At 48.8% G+C, this 18,211-nt stretch overlaps 1 protein-coding gene across 1 annotated transcript; it reads right to left on the bottom strand.

Moving 5' to 3' along the window:
• Positions 1 to 1,599: 1,599 nt before the first annotated feature.
• SNRPD3 (small nuclear ribonucleoprotein D3 polypeptide) lies at positions 1,600 to 18,145 on the bottom strand. The gene is made up of 4 exons (XM_037823531.1): positions 17,990 to 18,145; positions 16,519 to 16,663; positions 3,551 to 3,743; positions 1,600 to 1,826 (listed from the first exon to the last, which is right to left on the bottom strand). Exons 2-4 carry the CDS (start codon positions 16,642 to 16,644, stop codon positions 1,765 to 1,767), a joined length of 381 nt encoding a protein of 126 aa, XP_037679459.1. The 5' UTR covers positions 16,645 to 16,663; positions 17,990 to 18,145; the 3' UTR covers positions 1,600 to 1,764.
• Positions 18,146 to 18,211: the final 66 nt, after the last annotated feature.

The raw sequence follows: 18,211 nt of genomic DNA, 5'->3' as shown, positions 1-18,211 counted from the left end.
CACAGGAGATCCCTTAGGGTGTCTCTTAGTACTTCCATGCCCTGTGATTCAAGTCAATGGAAAACGCCGACCTAATTCAGGCAGGACTACGGATGGCCTAGACCCTTCCGGAATGAATGTTTGGGTCATTCCACCAGGAAAAGAACCTGGGCCAGTTCAGCTGGCCATTCCTCAGAATGGGTGACAGAAGATTGTCACATACCAGTTATGGCCAGGTGAGCAAGTTCAGAAATGAGGACTATAATCATTGAATATTTATTTCGTTATGAATGTTTGCATGTATACATTTATATACATATCCATGTACGTACGTAGGTATACATTAAATACAAATCTTTACCTTGCCTTTCGTATCCCCGTATCATACAGCATAGATTTACTAACTTAACGTCATAGTATTTAAAGTTACAGGATATCAAGGAAAAGAGTGAATATGACCCAAGAATTTTGCACCCTCTTCTGGGAAAGGGTTAGTGCATTTCCAGTTGTGCCCAAGATAGCCGAGTCACGTTAGGCCAAAGGATGACTTGGCTGTGGTCTCTGTCTGGAGGTTTTCTGCTTTAAGGAGATGTGTTTGGGTGCCAAGTTGACAAGGTGTGGACTGTGGCGGTTAACTTTATGTGTCAAACTGGCCAGGCTGTGGTTCCCAGCTGTTTGCTCAAACACTAGTCTCAGTGCTACTGTGCAGGTATTTGTAGATGGGATCAGCACATATAAACAGCTGACCTTATGCAGAGATGACCCAATCAACTGAAGGCCTTAAGAACAAAACACTGAGGTTACTCAGAGAAGGTATTAGGCCTCCAGGTGACAGCTATCTGAGTTTCCAGCCTGCTGGGCTGCCCTATAGATTTCAGATACATGGGCCAATTGCTCAATTCTCTGGAAACCCTGACTGATAAACCAGTTTGTTCCAAGCCTTGAACAATCTGTCCAGTGAGCACACTGTTTTAAGGGTCAATAATTGATCTCTTTCTTCTTGCTGCTTTGCACTGTGGCGTACAGTATACTGAACTCCTGCAGGAATTCTTTTTGGGATCTGAGTTTTGCAGGCTGCTCCCGTTAACTCGGCTACACTGGGAACCATGGATGGGCCAATCAACCAGCGCTGGTTTCATGAACTCACTCACAAGAATCTGCTTGCGTCATTAGTTTATGAGCCACAGATGTTAGCCACTAGAATTCTCTGGATTACTTTCTTTTTAAACATAATTTCATTGAGATGTGTCCACACACTATACAATCCATCTGGATTACTTTTTAACATTAGATTACTTTTACCAAATGTCGAACCAGAAGGATATACAGACCGCAAAAGATACTGGACTTTTTCTAAGGCTGGGACCACCCCCAGGCTGGGATGGTAAGCTAAGTTTATGACGTTCGACAAAGATCAAGGAACGAGAAACAATCATGTTTTACAAGCTTTTCCGGGATTCAACCAGCAACTGGCCCGGAACAGCGGCTTACACTTTTTATCACTAACTGCACTACTTGAAAGCACTGGCATTCTCCCAGGATACCTCCCGGGGGGTCATATCTTAACCCGCTGCCAAAGCACACAGAACACCATGCTCCAAAACGAACACACAGTCCTTGTTTTCTCAAAAACAAAACCAGATTTATTTAGGTTAACATTGCTCTTACTGTAAAGAGAAAGGTGTTAAAAGAAACCGAGGACATATACAATAAACGCTCCACAAACCCACCCAGACAAGCCAAAGGGAAAAAAAAGGGGGGTAAAGTTCTGTTCAACAGTTAATTTTATCTTCGCTTCTGGAAGATGTTTCCACGTCCCATTCCGCGTCCTCGTCCTCGTGCAGCCACTGAAAGAGAGGAAAGGGAAAGGATGAGGCCAGGGCATCTGGTGAGGGCTTGTGTCGTTCTAAGATGACAGAGATGGAAGGGACCGGAAAGGCTGCCTGGCCCCGACCCCCTGCCCCATCTCATTTTAGGGGGGTGGGGGGTGGTGGCTGGGACCTGGCCTTGCAGCCTGGCCTGCCTCTCGCCACGTGTCTGGGAGGCAGGGCACTGGGAGCGAAGGTGGTTTGGAGAGCAGGCCTGAGAACCGGAGCTGAGCCGAATTCCCAGGGCTGCCCCGGGGCTGGCTAACGAAACAGTACAGATGCAGTTAATTCACTTTTGAAATTCGGAAACAGATGTGATTAAATGCTAACTCGATGAAATCTGGGTGAGGGATTTTATATTATTCTTTGAGCTTTGCTGCAGCCTGAACTGTTTCATAATAGCAGAAACAAACAAACAACAGAAAACAAAAACTCTCCCTCCTGCCATCCTCGTCTCTCTGTGACCCAGGGGTCCCAGGAGGGGACTGGGGGCTCTGAAGGATGAGTAAGAACTGCTGCAGCTGCTAACTGGAGCCTTACCCTCCTCTCCTGATGGTCCGGGGCATCCTGAGGAGGGAGTGGGGTCCCGTAAGAAGCCCCACTCACCTGCCGACAGAGCCAGAGCAAGGGCTGGGAGAGACGGGTGGCTTGGGGCTGGGCAGGGGGCCCGGGCAAAACTTGGATGATGGTTCCGTTTTTTGCTGAGGATGGGGCAACCCTTCCCTGAGTGAGCGGAGAGCAGCAGTCCCAGCCAGAAGGACGGCATTTCTGAAAACCACTCCTTCCTGTTCTATCGCCCAGAAGGGCAAGGAGATTCTCTGATCGGTTTTCCGGGAAGGCTTTTTGAAGCCGGACTCCACTGCGTCTTTGAATTCAGGGGCCACCTCGTCTGTGAAACATGGAGAGCAGCCAAAGGAGCGGGTGGGGAGCCTGTAGTAACACCCCCAGGCTGCCAATGCCCTGCCGGTCCAAGGGAGGCTCTGCCAGCCGTGCTTGCTGCCACGGCCCACCAATGCCGCAGACCTCTTCCGGGACCCGAATCCAAAACCTCTCCCCGGGTAAATCCAGGAGAAAGGCCAGACTCAAGCACTGGGAAGAGGCCGAAGTCCCAAGTCTGGAATGGTCCAAAGGATTTATTTTCAAAGACAAGACATTTTGAAAACAGCAGCCCATTCCCCTTTCATGGGTAACATGGCTCAAAACTGCTAATTTCTTATGTGAAAAGAGATCCCCAACATCGGCAGTTCCCCAGGTACATGCCGTGGGGTGTCGGGCCACTCCAGGAGACGCGGCCCTACTGCCTCGAGCGCCAGCTCCCCACACCATGGTGCATCTGCTCAGCAAACCTGGTGGGCCTGAGTGTCCCCCAGACTCCCAGGCAGAACTTCTGGAAATGAAAGGCCACTAGAGGTGTCGCACAGGAGACTACTAACTCTTTCATTCAAGGACAGGGGTCCCTCAGTGTTCCTAAGGAACTGCTCTGGAGTTTGTGTCAGCCCTGTGACTGGGGTCAAGTGGGGCAAGACCGAGCCGGCCAGGCAGCGCCCCACTCTTGGCAGGACCCCCCCAAGGCTGCAGTGGAGGCAGTGGGCACCAAGGTGGCCAAGGCCAGGTCCACCCCACCCCCACGTGACAGGGCCTCCTTTTTCTTAAAGACCCAAGACAAACCCCGAGTTCAAACCAGTGCCATGAGGGGGACCCACCTTGGGCCTTCAGAATCGCCGCTTTCCCCCGGCCGGCGCCCGAGCCTTGGTTTTTGTTTTTCATGCTCTTTAACATGGGTGCGTTCTTCAGCATGTCCGGCAAAATCAGGAAGCGGATCTTGCTGCCGCGGATGTACACCTGCTCCAGCTGGGCCACGCGGCCGTCTCTGTAGGTGACTGTGATGTTGGACATCTGGAAGGGAACGGCCGGCTCGTGAGTAAGGCCCTCGGTGCCAGTGCAGGACGGGGCACCCAGAGGGGAGGCCAAGAACCACGTGGGGGTCAGGCAAAACTGGTGGGGTAACATGACAGCAGCACCCACATTTACAGGGCACTTACTGGCTGTGCTAAGGACCGAGCTGAGTATTTCCTAGGTACAATCCTCGTACCTCTCCCAATTTTTGCAGATAAAAAACTGAAGACACCTGTCCCAGGTCAGACCACCAGAATGTAGAGGATCTGAACCCGGCTGGCCTGGCTCCGGAGCCCCAGCTCTTAACCTCCCCGCTATCCCGCCTCGCTGTGTCAGGTTTCCTAAAGCCCAGGGACTGCTTTCCAACGGTGACCGAGGACATAGGCTAAGGGCCACTCCTGGGGATGATGAATGAGCCACACAGGGATGGAGAGGGAGAGTTGGGAGCCAAGACAGCCAGCGGAGCAACCTGGCAGGGGAAGGACGCCAGCCTGCAGCGCTGACCCCAGCAGACGCCACGTCTGCCAGAAAAACAGCTCATCTCACAAGTCTTCAGGATGGAAGAGGGGGGGCTAATTACCCAGAGTGGCTCAAGCCCTCACCACAGCACAGCCCACGCTGCTCCCCGTCTTACACCCGCTCGCTCCTTTCTTCACCATGAGTGCCAACTGGCTGCCCGGCACCTGGCACGTCCCCACAGCTCCGGCCCAGTGCCCCATTCCACGCTCGGGGCCAGAGGGCCCAAGTCTCCCACACCCAGCTCTGGCTCCCGCCCAGTCTCTAAGACCCGCCCTCCCGCTCCTCCCCTGGAGAACGCCCGAAGTTCTGCAGTGAACACAGGGGAGGTGAGACCACCAGGGAGTCCCCGGGTCCACCCCAGCTCACGGAGAGCAGGCCGGAGAGCTGACACGTGCGCCCTGGGCCTGTCCCCTGCCAGGGGTGTGACCCGGGAGGGCGTCCAGGCTTCCGAGCCTTGGCTCCAAAGTGAAGGGAATACACAGACCAATGCCGACACTCACCAAGCACCTCCTAGCTGCCCGGCGCTGTCCCAGGGGCTGTCACCCAGGAGCTCACCTCACAATACAGAATCCTACCAGATGGGGATCATCACTGACCCCACTGACAGTGAGGCAGCCCGACGGAGGCAGTGTCCCCCCAGGGGCCCACGTCACCCCTGGCCCTGGTTTGCACACCAGCCTGCCTGTCTCTTAGCCTCTCCATCAGGCTGCCCCCCACTTCCTGGAGTGCTGCAGACTGAATCAAATCAGACGCAGGACTGTCATGTGCTAAAATCGTGCACACTCTTTACACACTCCCCAGGCTTTCGGCTGCCACCGACCGCTCACAAGCATTGACCCTGTCTGTGCCAGTTTGAATGTATTATATCCCCCGAATGCCATTACCTTTGATGTAATCTTACGTGGGCAGATGTTATCAGTGTTGATTAGATTGAGTGTTTCTCTGGAGATGTGCCCCATCCAATGTAGGTGGTAACTCTGATTAGATATTTCCATGGAGGTGTGGCCCTACCCATTCAGGGTGGGCCTTGATCAGTGGAGCCATATAAATGAGCTGACAGACAGAGGGAACTCAGTGCAGCTGAGAGTGAACTTTTGAAGAGGAGCTACAGCCACGAGAGACACTTTGAAGAATGCACTGGAACTGAGAGAGGAGCTGCAGCTTACAGAGACATTTTGGAGACAGCCTTTGAAAACAGACTTTTGCTCCGGAGAAGCCAAGAGAGGACAAATGACCCAAGAGCAACTGGGAGTGACATTTTGGAGAGAAGCTGAAGCCTAGAGAGGAATGTCTTGGGAGAAAGCCATTTTGAAACCAGAACTCTGGAGAAGACGCCAACCACACACCTTCCCAGCTAACAGAGGTTTTCCGGACGCCATTGGCCATCTCCAGTGAAGGTACCCGACTGCTGATGTGTTACCTTGGACACTTTATAGCCTTAAGACTGTAACTGTGTAACCAAATAAACCCCCTTTTATAAAAGCCAATCCATTTCTTGTGTTTTGCATTCTGGCAGCAATAGCAAACTAGAGCACTGTCATCCACCGACCTAACGCCATCCTCGTGACCCTCCGCGACGCAGCACCTGGCACAGGGTCACAAGTGCTTGGCCCCTTCCCCGGCTCTTCCCTCCTCGCTGTCCCCGACGACAGGGGAGCCACCGTCTCTTCCTGGACGCTGGCATTCGTTTTCTGGCCTGCGTGGCAGCCAGGGTGGAGGCTCCGATGCTTCCACAGGTGCTGGGATCTGGTGGGCTCACTCCACCCCCCTGTCCAGGGACTGCTGTTGGGGTCACACATGCTTGGGAGACTGAGACCTGGGTCCAGACCCCTGCTCTGCTCCTCACGTGCCGGGTCATTCCGGGCCTTGCACAGCTTTGGCCGCCCACTGTAGTGTGGGAACCACCTCGCCCACGGGTGTGATGTGTGTTGAAAACCCTACATGGTGCCCGGCACACAGGAGCAGGCACGAGGCGGACGTTTCTGGTACGACTAGACACACAGCTCAAGAAGTTAAATTAGGATTTTCTTAATACTTCACAGTGTGCAGTTCTGGGTTCCTCAACTCCATTCCATCCTAACGGAAGCCTGGGCTCCCTGGAGAAACGGTCCACTCAGAGCCGGGTGAGGGAAGACACAAGATGAGGCTGCAGCAAACCAGAAGGTGAGGATGTGCTCAGAGACAAATGCTCAGGACATCCCCAAAGGACGCAGGAGCCATCTTGAGGGGGCTCCGACTCGCCCAGCCTGGGAGAATTTGAGCATCAAAACAAAAAACGATGAGACCAAAAAAATGACTGTAGAGCGTTCCTAACTGGGCTGATCGTAAAGTTCTGGTAATGGATGGTAGTGATGGTAACACAACATCGTGAAGGTAAATAACAGCACTGAATCACATATTTGAATGTGGTTAAAAGGGGAAATTTTAGGTTGTATATCTGTTACTAAAATAAAAATAAATAAAACACACAGAGGACTGTTCAACACAGCGAACCTTATTGTAAAAGATGGACTAGAGCTAACAGCACGATATAAAAATGTTCTTTCACAAATTGAAAGAAATGTAGCACACTGACGCAAGGTGTCAGTAATGGGGGTATATGGGAACTCGGCAGTTTATGCATAATTTTTCTGTAAACCCACAAACTTCTCTAATAAAAAATTTTTAAAAAGGATAGTAACAGATTACGATGCATTGAATAAAACAAATCTATGAGCCTCTATTGATGATAAACAAAGACTAGGAGAAGGAGCTTCCTTACAGAACAAGACAGAAGGACTAGTGGGGTTGAAGGGTGCTACAGATTCAACTGTGTCCCCCCAAAATGCTCAAGTCCTAACCCCCGTCCTGCGGAAAGGGGCCTCTGCAGATGACACTGGTTGAGGCCAGGCCACGTCAGGGAGCCCCCCTCCAGCGCCCGGTGCCCTCCCAACGGGAGAGGGGACAGCCAGGGACAGAGGGGACAAGGCCCCGTGAGGGCGGGGTGACACGGTGACAAGCCGAGGACCACTGGCAGACTCCAGGAGCTGCAGGGAACTAGGAAGAACCCCCCACCCCGAGGCTTCCGAGGGGGTGCCGCCCAGTGGACACTGTGGGACAGTCGTTTCTGTTACTTCAAGCCAACTGGTCAGCCATCATTTGCTACGGCAGCCCCAGGAAAATGAGACGCGGGACACTGACTCAAAGCACTGCCCCCACAGAGTCCTCTGCAGTTTAGAAAGGAAAAGATCAACAGTGGGAAGGCCACCCAGCACCTTACCCTAATCCAGAATTAGCACCCCCAGCAATGGGCAGAAGCTCCATGTGCGACACCCTGAGGACTGCACAAAACCACTTACCGTTCAGGCAGTGTGCCGGTTTGAATGTATTATGTCCCCCAGGAAAAGCCATATGCTTTGATGCAATCTTGTGGGGCAGACATTTTAGTGCTGATTAGACTGGAATTCTTTGAGTGTTTCCATGGAGGCATGGCCCCACCCATTCAGGGTGGGCCTTGATCGGTGGAGCCACATAAATGAGCTGACAGACAGAGGGAACTCAGTGCAGCTGAGAATGGCATTTTAAAGAGGAGCCACAGCCAAGAGGGACTCTTTGAAGAAAGCACAGGAGCTGCAGATGAGAGACAGTTTGAGGATGGCTGTTGAAAGCAGACTCTTGCTCCAGAGAAGCTAAGAGAGGACAAATACCCCAAGAGCAACTAAGAGTGAAACATTTTTTGAGGAACTGCAGCCTAGAGAGGAACATCCTGGGAGAAAGCCATTTTGAAACCAGAACTCTGCAGCAGATGCCAGCCACGTGCCTTCCCAGCTAACAGGGGTTTTCCAGACACCACTGGCCATCCTCCAGTGAAGGTACCTGATTGCTGATGTGTTTACCTTGGACACTTTATGGCGTTTACCTTGGACACTTTATGGCCTTAAGACTGTAACTGTGCAACCAAATAAACCCCCTTTTATAAAAGCCAATCCATCTCTGGTGTTTTGCATAACCGCAGCACTAGCAAACTAGAACAGGCAGGTGTCAGCCAACAGAGCTGAATCTCACTCTGATGGTGAGAAAACATCAGGCGCACCCCAACGGAGGGGCAGGCTGTGAAATGGGGGGCCCGTGTTCTTCAAAGACACCCACACCTGACAGACAGATGCTGAGGAACTGGTTCAGACTCAAAAGGCCTCGCGTATGCAGCATCTAAACACATTACAGGAGCCTAGACTGAAGGAGGAAGGGAAAAACAGCCATAATGGACGTTACTGGGACACTTGTAGAAACTGGAATACGGACTGTAGGCTCAAGTACTGAATCAATGTCAGATTTCCCAAAGTCATAACTGCACAGTGGATATATAAGAATATCTTTGTTATTAGGGGTAAAGGAGTCTGATGAATGCAATCTACTCTCAAATAGTTCGGAAAAAATACATGGATACAGGTAAAGCATTTTAAAAAAATAGTTTTCCTCCAAGCTAGAGAGCTGGGTAGCTAAAGGAAATTTCCCACCAGATTGCATTCAGAAATTTAAAAACCTCTTCTGATATTAATTACAAGCAGTTTTCAACTGACACAGTGAAGTGAAAGCTTCTTTTGGGTTACCATTTTTATGTGGAGACAGGGTAATGAATTCCATGCAAAGACCTTTTTTCCACAGATGGCTACGCCACTGCCAAGAAATAGAGAGTAGGAAAAAACGGGGGTGATCTTACCAAACCCCCCAAAAGGGCAGTTCGGTTTTTGCTGAATCCATTAATTCTACCACTTTCTCCCACCAAAACTTCAGAGAATTATGTTACTTTAAAAACAGTGAAATGGGCTTGACTGTTCCTCTCCGCTTTTAAATTAACATTCATTGTAGCTTACGATCATAAACTTAACACATGCTCATTTTTTTTAAAGAAGAAGAAGTTTTAAACATTTTAATCAAATACAATTTCCCCCAAAGGTAACTATTGAAACACTTTGGTTTCCCTAAAAAAATGGTTATGCGTTTGTATGTATCACTTATAGTTTGGTTTTACTTTTAAAAAATTGTGAATACACTGTAGAATTTTGTATTCTGCCATTTTCCCCACTAATGACACATTATTTAACTATTAATAGAAATGTAGGCTTTTAACTTTGTATTATTAAAAATTGCACCAAAAAAAAGTTATTAAAAAAAAAAAGATAATGAGAAATAGATAAAATCTACTGAAGACTGAAAATGGAACTCTTAAATAAACTTGTCGGAAACAACTTAAAAAAAAAAAAAAATAGCACTACAGCGAATATCCTTGCATATGAAAGTCCACAACTTCAGATCAGTCCCTGGAGACAGTTACTGCATCAAGGGTCACGAATTCTAAGAACACCAACATACTATTAAATGGGTTTCCAAAAAGGATGCATCAATCTACCTTCTTCTGGCAGTGTAGCAGGGAACGCTTGGTAACATTATTGATTTTAAGTTTGCCAATTTGCTAGTTTAAAAGTTGTTACTGTTTTCCAAAAGGTGTGCCTGGCTGTTAAAATGGCATGTTAAACATCTATTTATATTTTTTCTTCTGTTTTAGGACTGGAGTCCACTTTTAATTGGAATATTAACATTGTTGACTTATAAAGACTATTTATATATTAAAGACAACAGCCTTTCATCATCAAGTAATTTTGCCATGTCCCACGACGGGTGAACAGGGGCCACGGCTGGGCCAGGAGGGCAAGTCCAATGTTAACTAAGAACCCGCGAAGGGCCCTCTGGGAACCCTGCCCCCCGGATTCCCAATAAAACCCACAGCCTAAAGAGCTTCCCCCCAAAGTTACATGAATGCAGTCTACTCCATAAAATAAGAATTATGTGCTTATTCCTACTCCACAGAGCTTCTTTTATTATGTTTTAAAATATTTTACCAAGTATCTGACTAGCACCATTTTTTCTTAAGAAATTTGGAAGAAAATTCCTCCTTGACATTTCATAAGATGGGACTGCGTCAAGCCCATGGTGAGCACACGTGGTGAAGGACAGAAAGCCCTCCAGTCTAAGGGCAACCATACCCGAGCAAGGTTAGAGACTGAGCGTGTCTCCTCCATTCCCCAACAGGTCCATCAGCTAAAGAGGATGCCAGCGAGGGCCCATGGCTGGCCCTGCTCAGCCCCAGCCTCTCGGGCCTCAGGGGACGCTCATGGTGGCAGGGGTGGGCCCTGTCACCCACCGCTGAGACCATATCTTGCAGCACTGTCCCCCATGCCTGCCTGGCTGCTGCGGGGGGCCAGGGGGCGGGAGAACATAGCCCCCTGGCCTTCCCAGCCAAACCCAAAACCCCAAGAGTGCCTACATCATACGACCCCCTAAGGCCCATTTCGGGGACCTCATTCCAAGTTTAACACAGGCGATGCGTGAATTACATTTTCAAATGTCAAAAAAAAAAGTGCTATCCATTTCTCTAAAGAAGATATACAGATGGCCGCTGAGCACTTGAGAAGATGCTCCACATCATTAGTCACGAGAAGAATGCACACCAAATCAACAGTGAGACCACATTTCACACCCGCTAGGACGGCTATTACTTAAAAAACGCAAAATTACAAGTGATGGCGAGACTGTAGAGAAACTGGATCCCTCGTGCATCGAAGGAAGGAAAATGGTGCAGCCACTGTGGAAGACAGGTTTGGTAGTTCCTCAAAAGAGTTAAACAAGAATTACCATATGGCCCAGCAATTTCTGACACTATACCCCAAAGAACTGAAAGCTGAGGCTTGAACAGATTATTTGTACGCCAGTGTGTACAGCAGAATTATTCACAAACAGCCAAATGGTGGAAATCACCCAAGTGTCCATCAAGAGACGACTGGATCAACAAAACATGGTACATCTGTACAATGAAATATTATTCAGCAGTAAACAGGAACGAAATGCTGATCCACAGTACAAGATCGATGAACCCTGAAAACACTATGCTGAGTGCAATAAGCCAGACAGAAAAGGACAAATATTGTACGACTGCTCTTAGGTGAAACATCTAGAAGAAGCTAATACACGGAGACCAACAGTAGGTTTGAGTTTACTAGGGGCTTCAGGGAGTTACTGCTTAAAGGGCAAAGAGTTTCTGTTTGGGGTGATGAAAAAGTTTTAGTAATGGAGGGTGCTGATGGCAGCACAACATTGTAAAAGTAATAACGCCACTGAATTGCACACTTAAAAACAGTTAAAGCAGCAAATTTTATGTTGTGTGATATATAAAACCACAGAAAAAAACACTATGCTTGAGGGCTGCTAAAAGAAGGTGTGTTTTTATGGGGATGTTGTTGAGGACAGTATTTAACACAGGATCACACCTCCTTCCTCAGGGCCCAGGAAAACAGTCTCTCCCATATCTGAGTGCCAGGGAAAACCGCACAACAGACACTTCATCTCATAGACATGATTGTGCCGGTTTGAATGCATTATGTCCCCCAGAAAAGGCCATATTCTTTGATGCAATCTTGTGGAACGGACATATCCGTGGGGATTAACTTGGAATGTTTGGATTAGGCTGTTTGCATGGAGATGTGCCCCACCCAACTTTAGGTGATGACTCTAATGAGATAATTTCCATGGAGGTGTTGGCCCCACACATTCAGGTGGGCCTTGATCAGTGGAGCCATATAAATGAGCTGACAAACAGAAGGAACTCAGTGCAGCTGTGAGTGACGTTTTGAAGAGGAGCTACAGCCAAGAGGGACACTTTGAAAAAAGCAAGGAGTTGAGAATACCTGCAGCTGAGAGACAGTCTGAAGACAGCCGTTGAAAGCAGACTTTTGCTCCAGAGAAGCCAAGAGAGGAAAAACGCCCCAAGAGCAACTAAGAGTGACATTTTTGAGGAACTGCAGCCTAGAGAGGAATGTCCTGAGAGAAAGCCATTTTGAAACCAGAACTCTGGAGCAGATGCCAGCCATGTGCCTTCCCACCTAACAGGTTTTCCGGACACCACTGTCCATCCTCCAGTGAAGGTACCCGATTGTTGATGTGTTACTTTGGACACTTTATGGCCTTAAGACTGTAACTGTGTAACCAAATAAACCCTCTTTATAAAAGCCAATCCATTTCTGGTGTTTTGCATCCTGGCAGCATTAACAAACTAGAACAACGATGAACCTCAGAACTGATGATTTATTTCCCTCCCTGCCTGGCCTCTGGGAGGCTGAGAAGTAGAATTCCTAAGCCCACGCCAGAAAGGACTCTCCTACACTACGAGGAGGCAGGTTTATGCTTCTGTGTGCTGACTGCCTGCCTGCATTTTCCTTTCCACCCCAGCTCACCTGCACCCTGGCCAACGTGCCTACTGTACCTGCCCTAAGATTTTCTGTAACCACATCTAAGGGGATAGAGCAAAAAACCTAAAACACATTCCTGGAAGGTAATACATCACTATGCAAGCAGTGGCTGCGGCGGGGTGGTGGAATCCTCTCACCCGTTTTCCGAATCTTTGTGGTGTGCTACTCTCCCCACTTTTATAATAGAAAATGTTGTTAAAACCCAGCATTCAATGTTGCATACTAAACTCCAACTGCTCTCCGGCAAAGAACAAGCAGGGAAAGTGCTACGGAGCTGCCTTCGTTCCCAAAGGGCCAAACTGCCTGGGCCGGGAGGAAGGAAAGCAGCGGGCACTATGTGGGATCTGTCTGGGAGGATGCCTGGCACCACAGCCTGCCGGTGGGCCTGGGGGAGCCTCAGAATCTTGGCACGGGCAGGGAGGCAGGTGGCCAGCCCCCACCTCAGCCAGGGAGGCATGTGACATCCATTCTCTCATTTCATCTGCATTCCTACCCGGAAAGCAGGGGCGCTACTTTTAATCTCCAATTTATAGAGGAAGGAAGAGCTGCTCAACCTGTCAAGAGGAAGGTGCTGTAAACTACAGAGAAATCACAACTACAGGAACAAACCCTGCACAAGCAACGGACAGACGAGTTAGGATGCCTGTCCTGCAGCGTGACCTTGAGTGAGTCACTTCACCACTGTGACCTTCCGTCTCCTCATCTGGAAAACAGCGGGCACCATGTACTGAACGTTTACGATGTGCAAGGCACCGCGCTGGCTGCTGCGCACGTAGAAGTTGTCATCTTTAACAGCCTTGGGGTGGAGGCGCTATCCCTGGCAGCCTTGGGCACTTGCTGTCATATCTCCTTCCAAGAGGGAAAATGCTGAGGGCAGGGGGCGACAGCCTCCAGCTGCCACATCTTTGGGACCCGCCATGGCACTCAGCGAGGCCACGCTCCCCAGGCTGCCCCCTGCCAAGGACTGATGACCACGGGGAGGACACTGAACCATGCCAGACTCCGCCAACAAGCACTCTCTGCCTGGCCGAGCCCTCCTCCGAGCTGCACTGTGGGGTCCACTCTTTCTGCTCAAACCTCCTTCCTTCCCTCTCTGCTCCCCCTGCTGTCAAGTCTGCACCACAAATTGGAAGCTCTCCTACTTACACCGCTCTCCCTTTATCCTTTACTGACATTTCCCCACCACAAACATCCTGCTTGTCCAATTCTGTCTTGGGACCTGCATCTCAAGAGTACCTGGAGTGACACCATCTCCATTTGACAGACGAGAAAACCGGAAGTGACGAAAATGCCCTAGGCAATACACTTAGGATTCAAACCCACATCTCTCACTGATTCCAAAACCCAAGCTCTTACCTCGCTGTTTAAAAAACAAGAAAGATCACTGCCCAGACACCCCTGAAGACGGAGAAAGAAGTTAAGTGAGAGGAAGGAGTAGCAACAAAGACAAGACTGAACAAAGGTCTATGAACACTAAAACTTTATATAATTATATATATAAATTTTGGGGTGCTGGGGTGTTGGAAGGGCTGGAAGGAGGAAAATGACGGGGTGGATCTGTAGCCTATAACAGCCCTTGGGATTTGCTCTATAGCGGCTTGTTGAATTGTGCCTTGAAGGTCCTCACTTTTCTGTATGTACCTTGTATTGCATAATGAGCAAAGAACTGAAACTGTGGAGCTGCAACCCATAACAATTTTTGAAATTACCTACATGACTGCTTGTTGAGCTGCGCATCGAGAGATGATGCCTTTCTGTATGCATGTTATATTTTACAATACCGGATATGGCTGAAGTTGTGGAACCGTGACCCATGACATTCTCTGAGATTTGCTCTCTACTTGTGCTATCATGTATTGAAAGTTACCACTGTTACGTATATATATCAAAGTTCACAATAAAAAAAAAGGAAGAGAGCGTGCCAGTGCACTTTGTAAAGTGAGGCCCCCCCAAATTCACACGATGAGCAGCACAAGGCAGACCCAGGGCCCAGGAAGGGCACCGCGAGGCTGTGCCACCATTTATGAGCAGGGTGACATTCAGGAGATGAGTCCTTTACACTCACTCTCCCTGTTTTAAGGATGACAAAACTACCGCCAACTCTACCTACCTTACAAGGGAGCTGCAAGACTCAAATAAGACCCCTTCCCCAAGGAAACAAGGCGAATACATGCAGTACATGAGCAGCTGTCAAGTTAGTCGAACAGGTGGGGGCAAATGGCTAACAGTCCTAAGCCTGAAGGATGCACCACCACTTCTCTCCAATAGCCCCCCACAGTACGGGAGAAAATGATTGTAGGAAGGAGAAAGCAGAGGGCCAAGTTAAATACCTCAATACCAGTATTACACAAATACTAGGGACAAATAATTAAAGGCTGATAAGAGCTAAGAGATGTTTTGGGTCATGAGAATTGTTTAAAATGGAGAGTGAGGAGACCTGTACAACTAGGTGATAATGTGAGATACGGATGGATTATCATGGATATAACATATGCTTTGTGAACTTGGGAGCCCCATACTTTAGAAGTCAAGCCCTCCATCTTGAGGCTTGCTCGGGTGAAACTAATGCCTCTAGAGAGGAGGCTGAGCCCACCAATAATTATGCCTAGGAGTCACCTCCAGAGAACCTCTTTTGTTGCTCAAATGTGGCCTTTCTCTCTCTAAGCCTAATTCTGTGAATAAATTCATCAGCCTCCCCCAACATGGGACAGGACCCCCAAGGTGAATGAGCCTTCCTGGCAATGTGGGACACAGATTCTGGGAATGAGCCTGACCCTGGCATCGAGGGGTTGAGAACGCTTTTTTGACCAAAAGGGGGAAAAGAAAGGCAACAAAATAAGGTTTCAGTGGCTGAGAGAATTCAAATAGTCGCGAGGCTATCCTGGAGGTTACCCCCATGCAAGCTTCACCTAGAAATGCCAAATGTCCACAGTATGACAAGACCAAGTCAACTGCAGTCCCCAAACCCCTAAAAAAAAACCCCAGATCCCTATCTGAGACTCTATAAAGGCTTCACTCACCAAGTTTATTCTTCAGAAACTTAAAATCCTCCAGAGCTCCTATGCCAGCTAAGTCCCAAAACCCAGAGGCAATGGCCTCTTCAAAAACATCAACTAGATGCGTTCCCTTCTGCAATAATGTTGACACCCCTTTGCAACATGAACAGGTTAGGGTCGTCACTGCCTAGACATCTCTGAAGATCGGGAAAGTGATTAAACTAGAGGAAGTGGTAGAACAGACAAGATGGAATTTAAGAAAGGATTATGAATACTGAATCTTTACATAATTTTCTTTTTCTTAGTTGCTAGGGTATTAAAATACCTAGAAGGAAAGAAGTGAAACGGTGGAACCATGACCCATAGCATCCTTGTTCTATAGCTACTTGGTAATTTGAAAGCTATACCTCTTTGGATATATGTTGTATTTCATGATAAGGAAATAACTGAAACTATGAAACTATAACTCAAAATAATTTTGGGAATTTCCTATACATCTACTTGTTAAATCATACTTTGAAAGATATTACCTTTTTGTATGTATGTTATATTTCATAATAAGGAAATAACTGAAACTGTGGAATTGTAACCTAAAAGTTCTTTGAAATTTACTCTCCAACCACTTGTCAAACTGCACTTGCAAAGCTGTTACTTTTATCCATATGTTGTATTCTACAATTAAAAATAAAAGCAAAAAAAAAAACCCACAAAAAACAAAAAAACAAAAATGGGGGGGCGGGATTGGTGAATTCCCAAGGAAAAAAAAAGCCACAAACCTCAAACTTCCAAAAGGCGCTTCTGCCCCAGACCACGGCCTCATCCCTGGCACCTCTACCAGTGCCGGGCACACACGAGGCACTTGCCAACTAAAGAACCGATGGATTAGAACAACCTCATGAGGATGCAGTCACCGCTTTTTCCGTCCTCCAACACACAGGCCCGGGCTTTCCCCATGGCCTCGGATGCAAAGCAGCGTACCTGGCAATTCATGTTGTCCTCGGCCTCGATGAGCTTCCCACGATACACCTCGCCGGTGTTCGTCTCACACGTCACGATGTGGCCCTCGGCCTCGTGCAGGACTTTAATCGGCACACCAATCGACATGTCGGTGGGCAGGAGAGTTCTAAGGGCGAGACAGAGAACAGTTAGTTCACCTTTCCGAGCTCGAGAAGGCATCCTGCACACACCGTCCCTCTCGGGGCCTGGCACCCACAAAACTTAGCAAGGGATACCAAAACTGTTTTCTCTGCTATTGAAAAAGGAGCTTGGAGGAGCCTGTCCAGCAAGAACATGCAAGATGGGGGTGTGTGTGAAATAGGCAGGAAAGAGGGAAGGCTATAGAATGAAAAAGTGACTACCATCTACCTCCCTGTACATGACATCTAACACATGACCCTTTATCATTGTTAAAAAAAAACAACCATGAATCAATACTGTGGAGGAAAGGCTGGCAGGGGGTGACTACATATGCTGTACAATGTATCTGTCAACCCATAGTCGCGGGTGTCGCTCCACTTTGAGAACTGTAAATATAAACCTGAGCCGTCAAACACAACAGGCACTGTCTGCATGTAGCTATTTAAATTTAAAAATTAATCAAAATGAAATAAAATTTATATACTCAATTCCTTGGTCATGTGCTTTAATGGCCACACGTAGCTAGTGGCGACAGTATTGGGCAGCTCAGATTTGGACCAAAGGATCCATGGACAGATCTTAGAAAGGAGGCTGCATTTTTAATTCAACCCATCGACTGCCTGCTGGCGCCCCATTTACTTCACCGCTAAAGAGAAAACATTAAAGCATTCACAGGGTGACAGCTTGCTTTAAACGGACAATGCTCGTCTTAGAGGGAAAATAATCAGGGCAGGCGCCTGGCTTGACCTAATTAAAAAAGAAAAGTGCTGGACTTTTCACTCCGAGGCAAGCAAAGATGAAGGTTCCAACACATCATGTGTGTCCAAGAGAAAGCCAGCGAAAAGATGCATTTGAAGGGGAAGGGGGTGACCATGAGGTTGGGAAGGGGATCCCCGAGTTCCAGCTTTAGGAGAGGGGATTTTAGGCTAAAGACAGCAGGGAACCAATCGCTGCAGGATTACTGGAAGGAATGATCCATGGAAAGGTAGCAGCATTTACAGAATAAATGAAGCATACAAAGGTCAGAGGCAGAGAGACTTAAAACGACGACCCAGACGAGATTTGGGGGGAAGGAAGGATTCAGCCAGGGACGATTTCGAGATTTTGGCCTGGATCCTTTGAAAACCACTGAGAGGTACAAAAAAAAAAAAGCCAGAAACCTCTACCCTGGGGAGAAGCCGATGCGCTCACCACGCAGGAGCTGGGGGAGCGACGCTGATGTTTGGGGGGCCCGGGCTTCCCGCTCTCCCCCCTGCCCTCGCCCCTCCGAGCTCCTCGGCAGCGCGTCCTCCTCCAGCCCCCGACCCCTCACCCGTCCCCGGCCTCTCCTCAGCGGCTCCGGCCTCCGCTTCCTCCTCTTGCGTTCGGCTGCGACACAAGCGGCGGCGACCGTGCGAGGAGAGCGAATGGCGGGCCGCGCGCTCCCAGGATCCCCCGCGTTCCCGAAATGCCGCGCGACAAGGGCCCGCCCCTTCCTTCCCCCCAGCGGGGAGCGCGGTGTCCCCGCCTCACCCGGCCGGCTGGGAAACGCGGG

The sequence above is a fragment of the Choloepus didactylus genome (genome assembly GCF_015220235.1).
Source record: "Choloepus didactylus isolate mChoDid1 chromosome 23 unlocalized genomic scaffold, mChoDid1.pri SUPER_23_unloc1, whole genome shotgun sequence".
Taxonomy (NCBI): Eukaryota; Metazoa; Chordata; class Mammalia; order Pilosa; family Megalonychidae; genus Choloepus; species Choloepus didactylus.
The sequence above is the reverse complement of the archived record's forward strand: the minus strand, read 5'-3'. Positions and strand labels throughout refer to the sequence as shown.

What these genes read in the sequence shown, in the direction of transcription:
- SNRPD3 (XM_037823531.1), bottom strand. Translation starts at nt 16,644, where the DNA reads ATGTCGATTGGTGTGCCGATTAAAGTCCTGCACGAGGCCGAGGGCCAC. An exon ending in AGGACAACATGAATTGCCAG is followed by an intron (nt 3,744 to 16,518) that starts GTACGCTGCTTT and finishes GTTCCCTTCCAG; the next exon opens with ATGTCCAACATCACAGTCAC. An exon ending in GGCGATTCTGAAGGCCCAAG is followed by an intron (nt 1,827 to 3,550) that starts GTGGGTCCCCCT and finishes CCTCTCTTTCAG; the next exon opens with TGGCTGCACGAGGACGAGGA.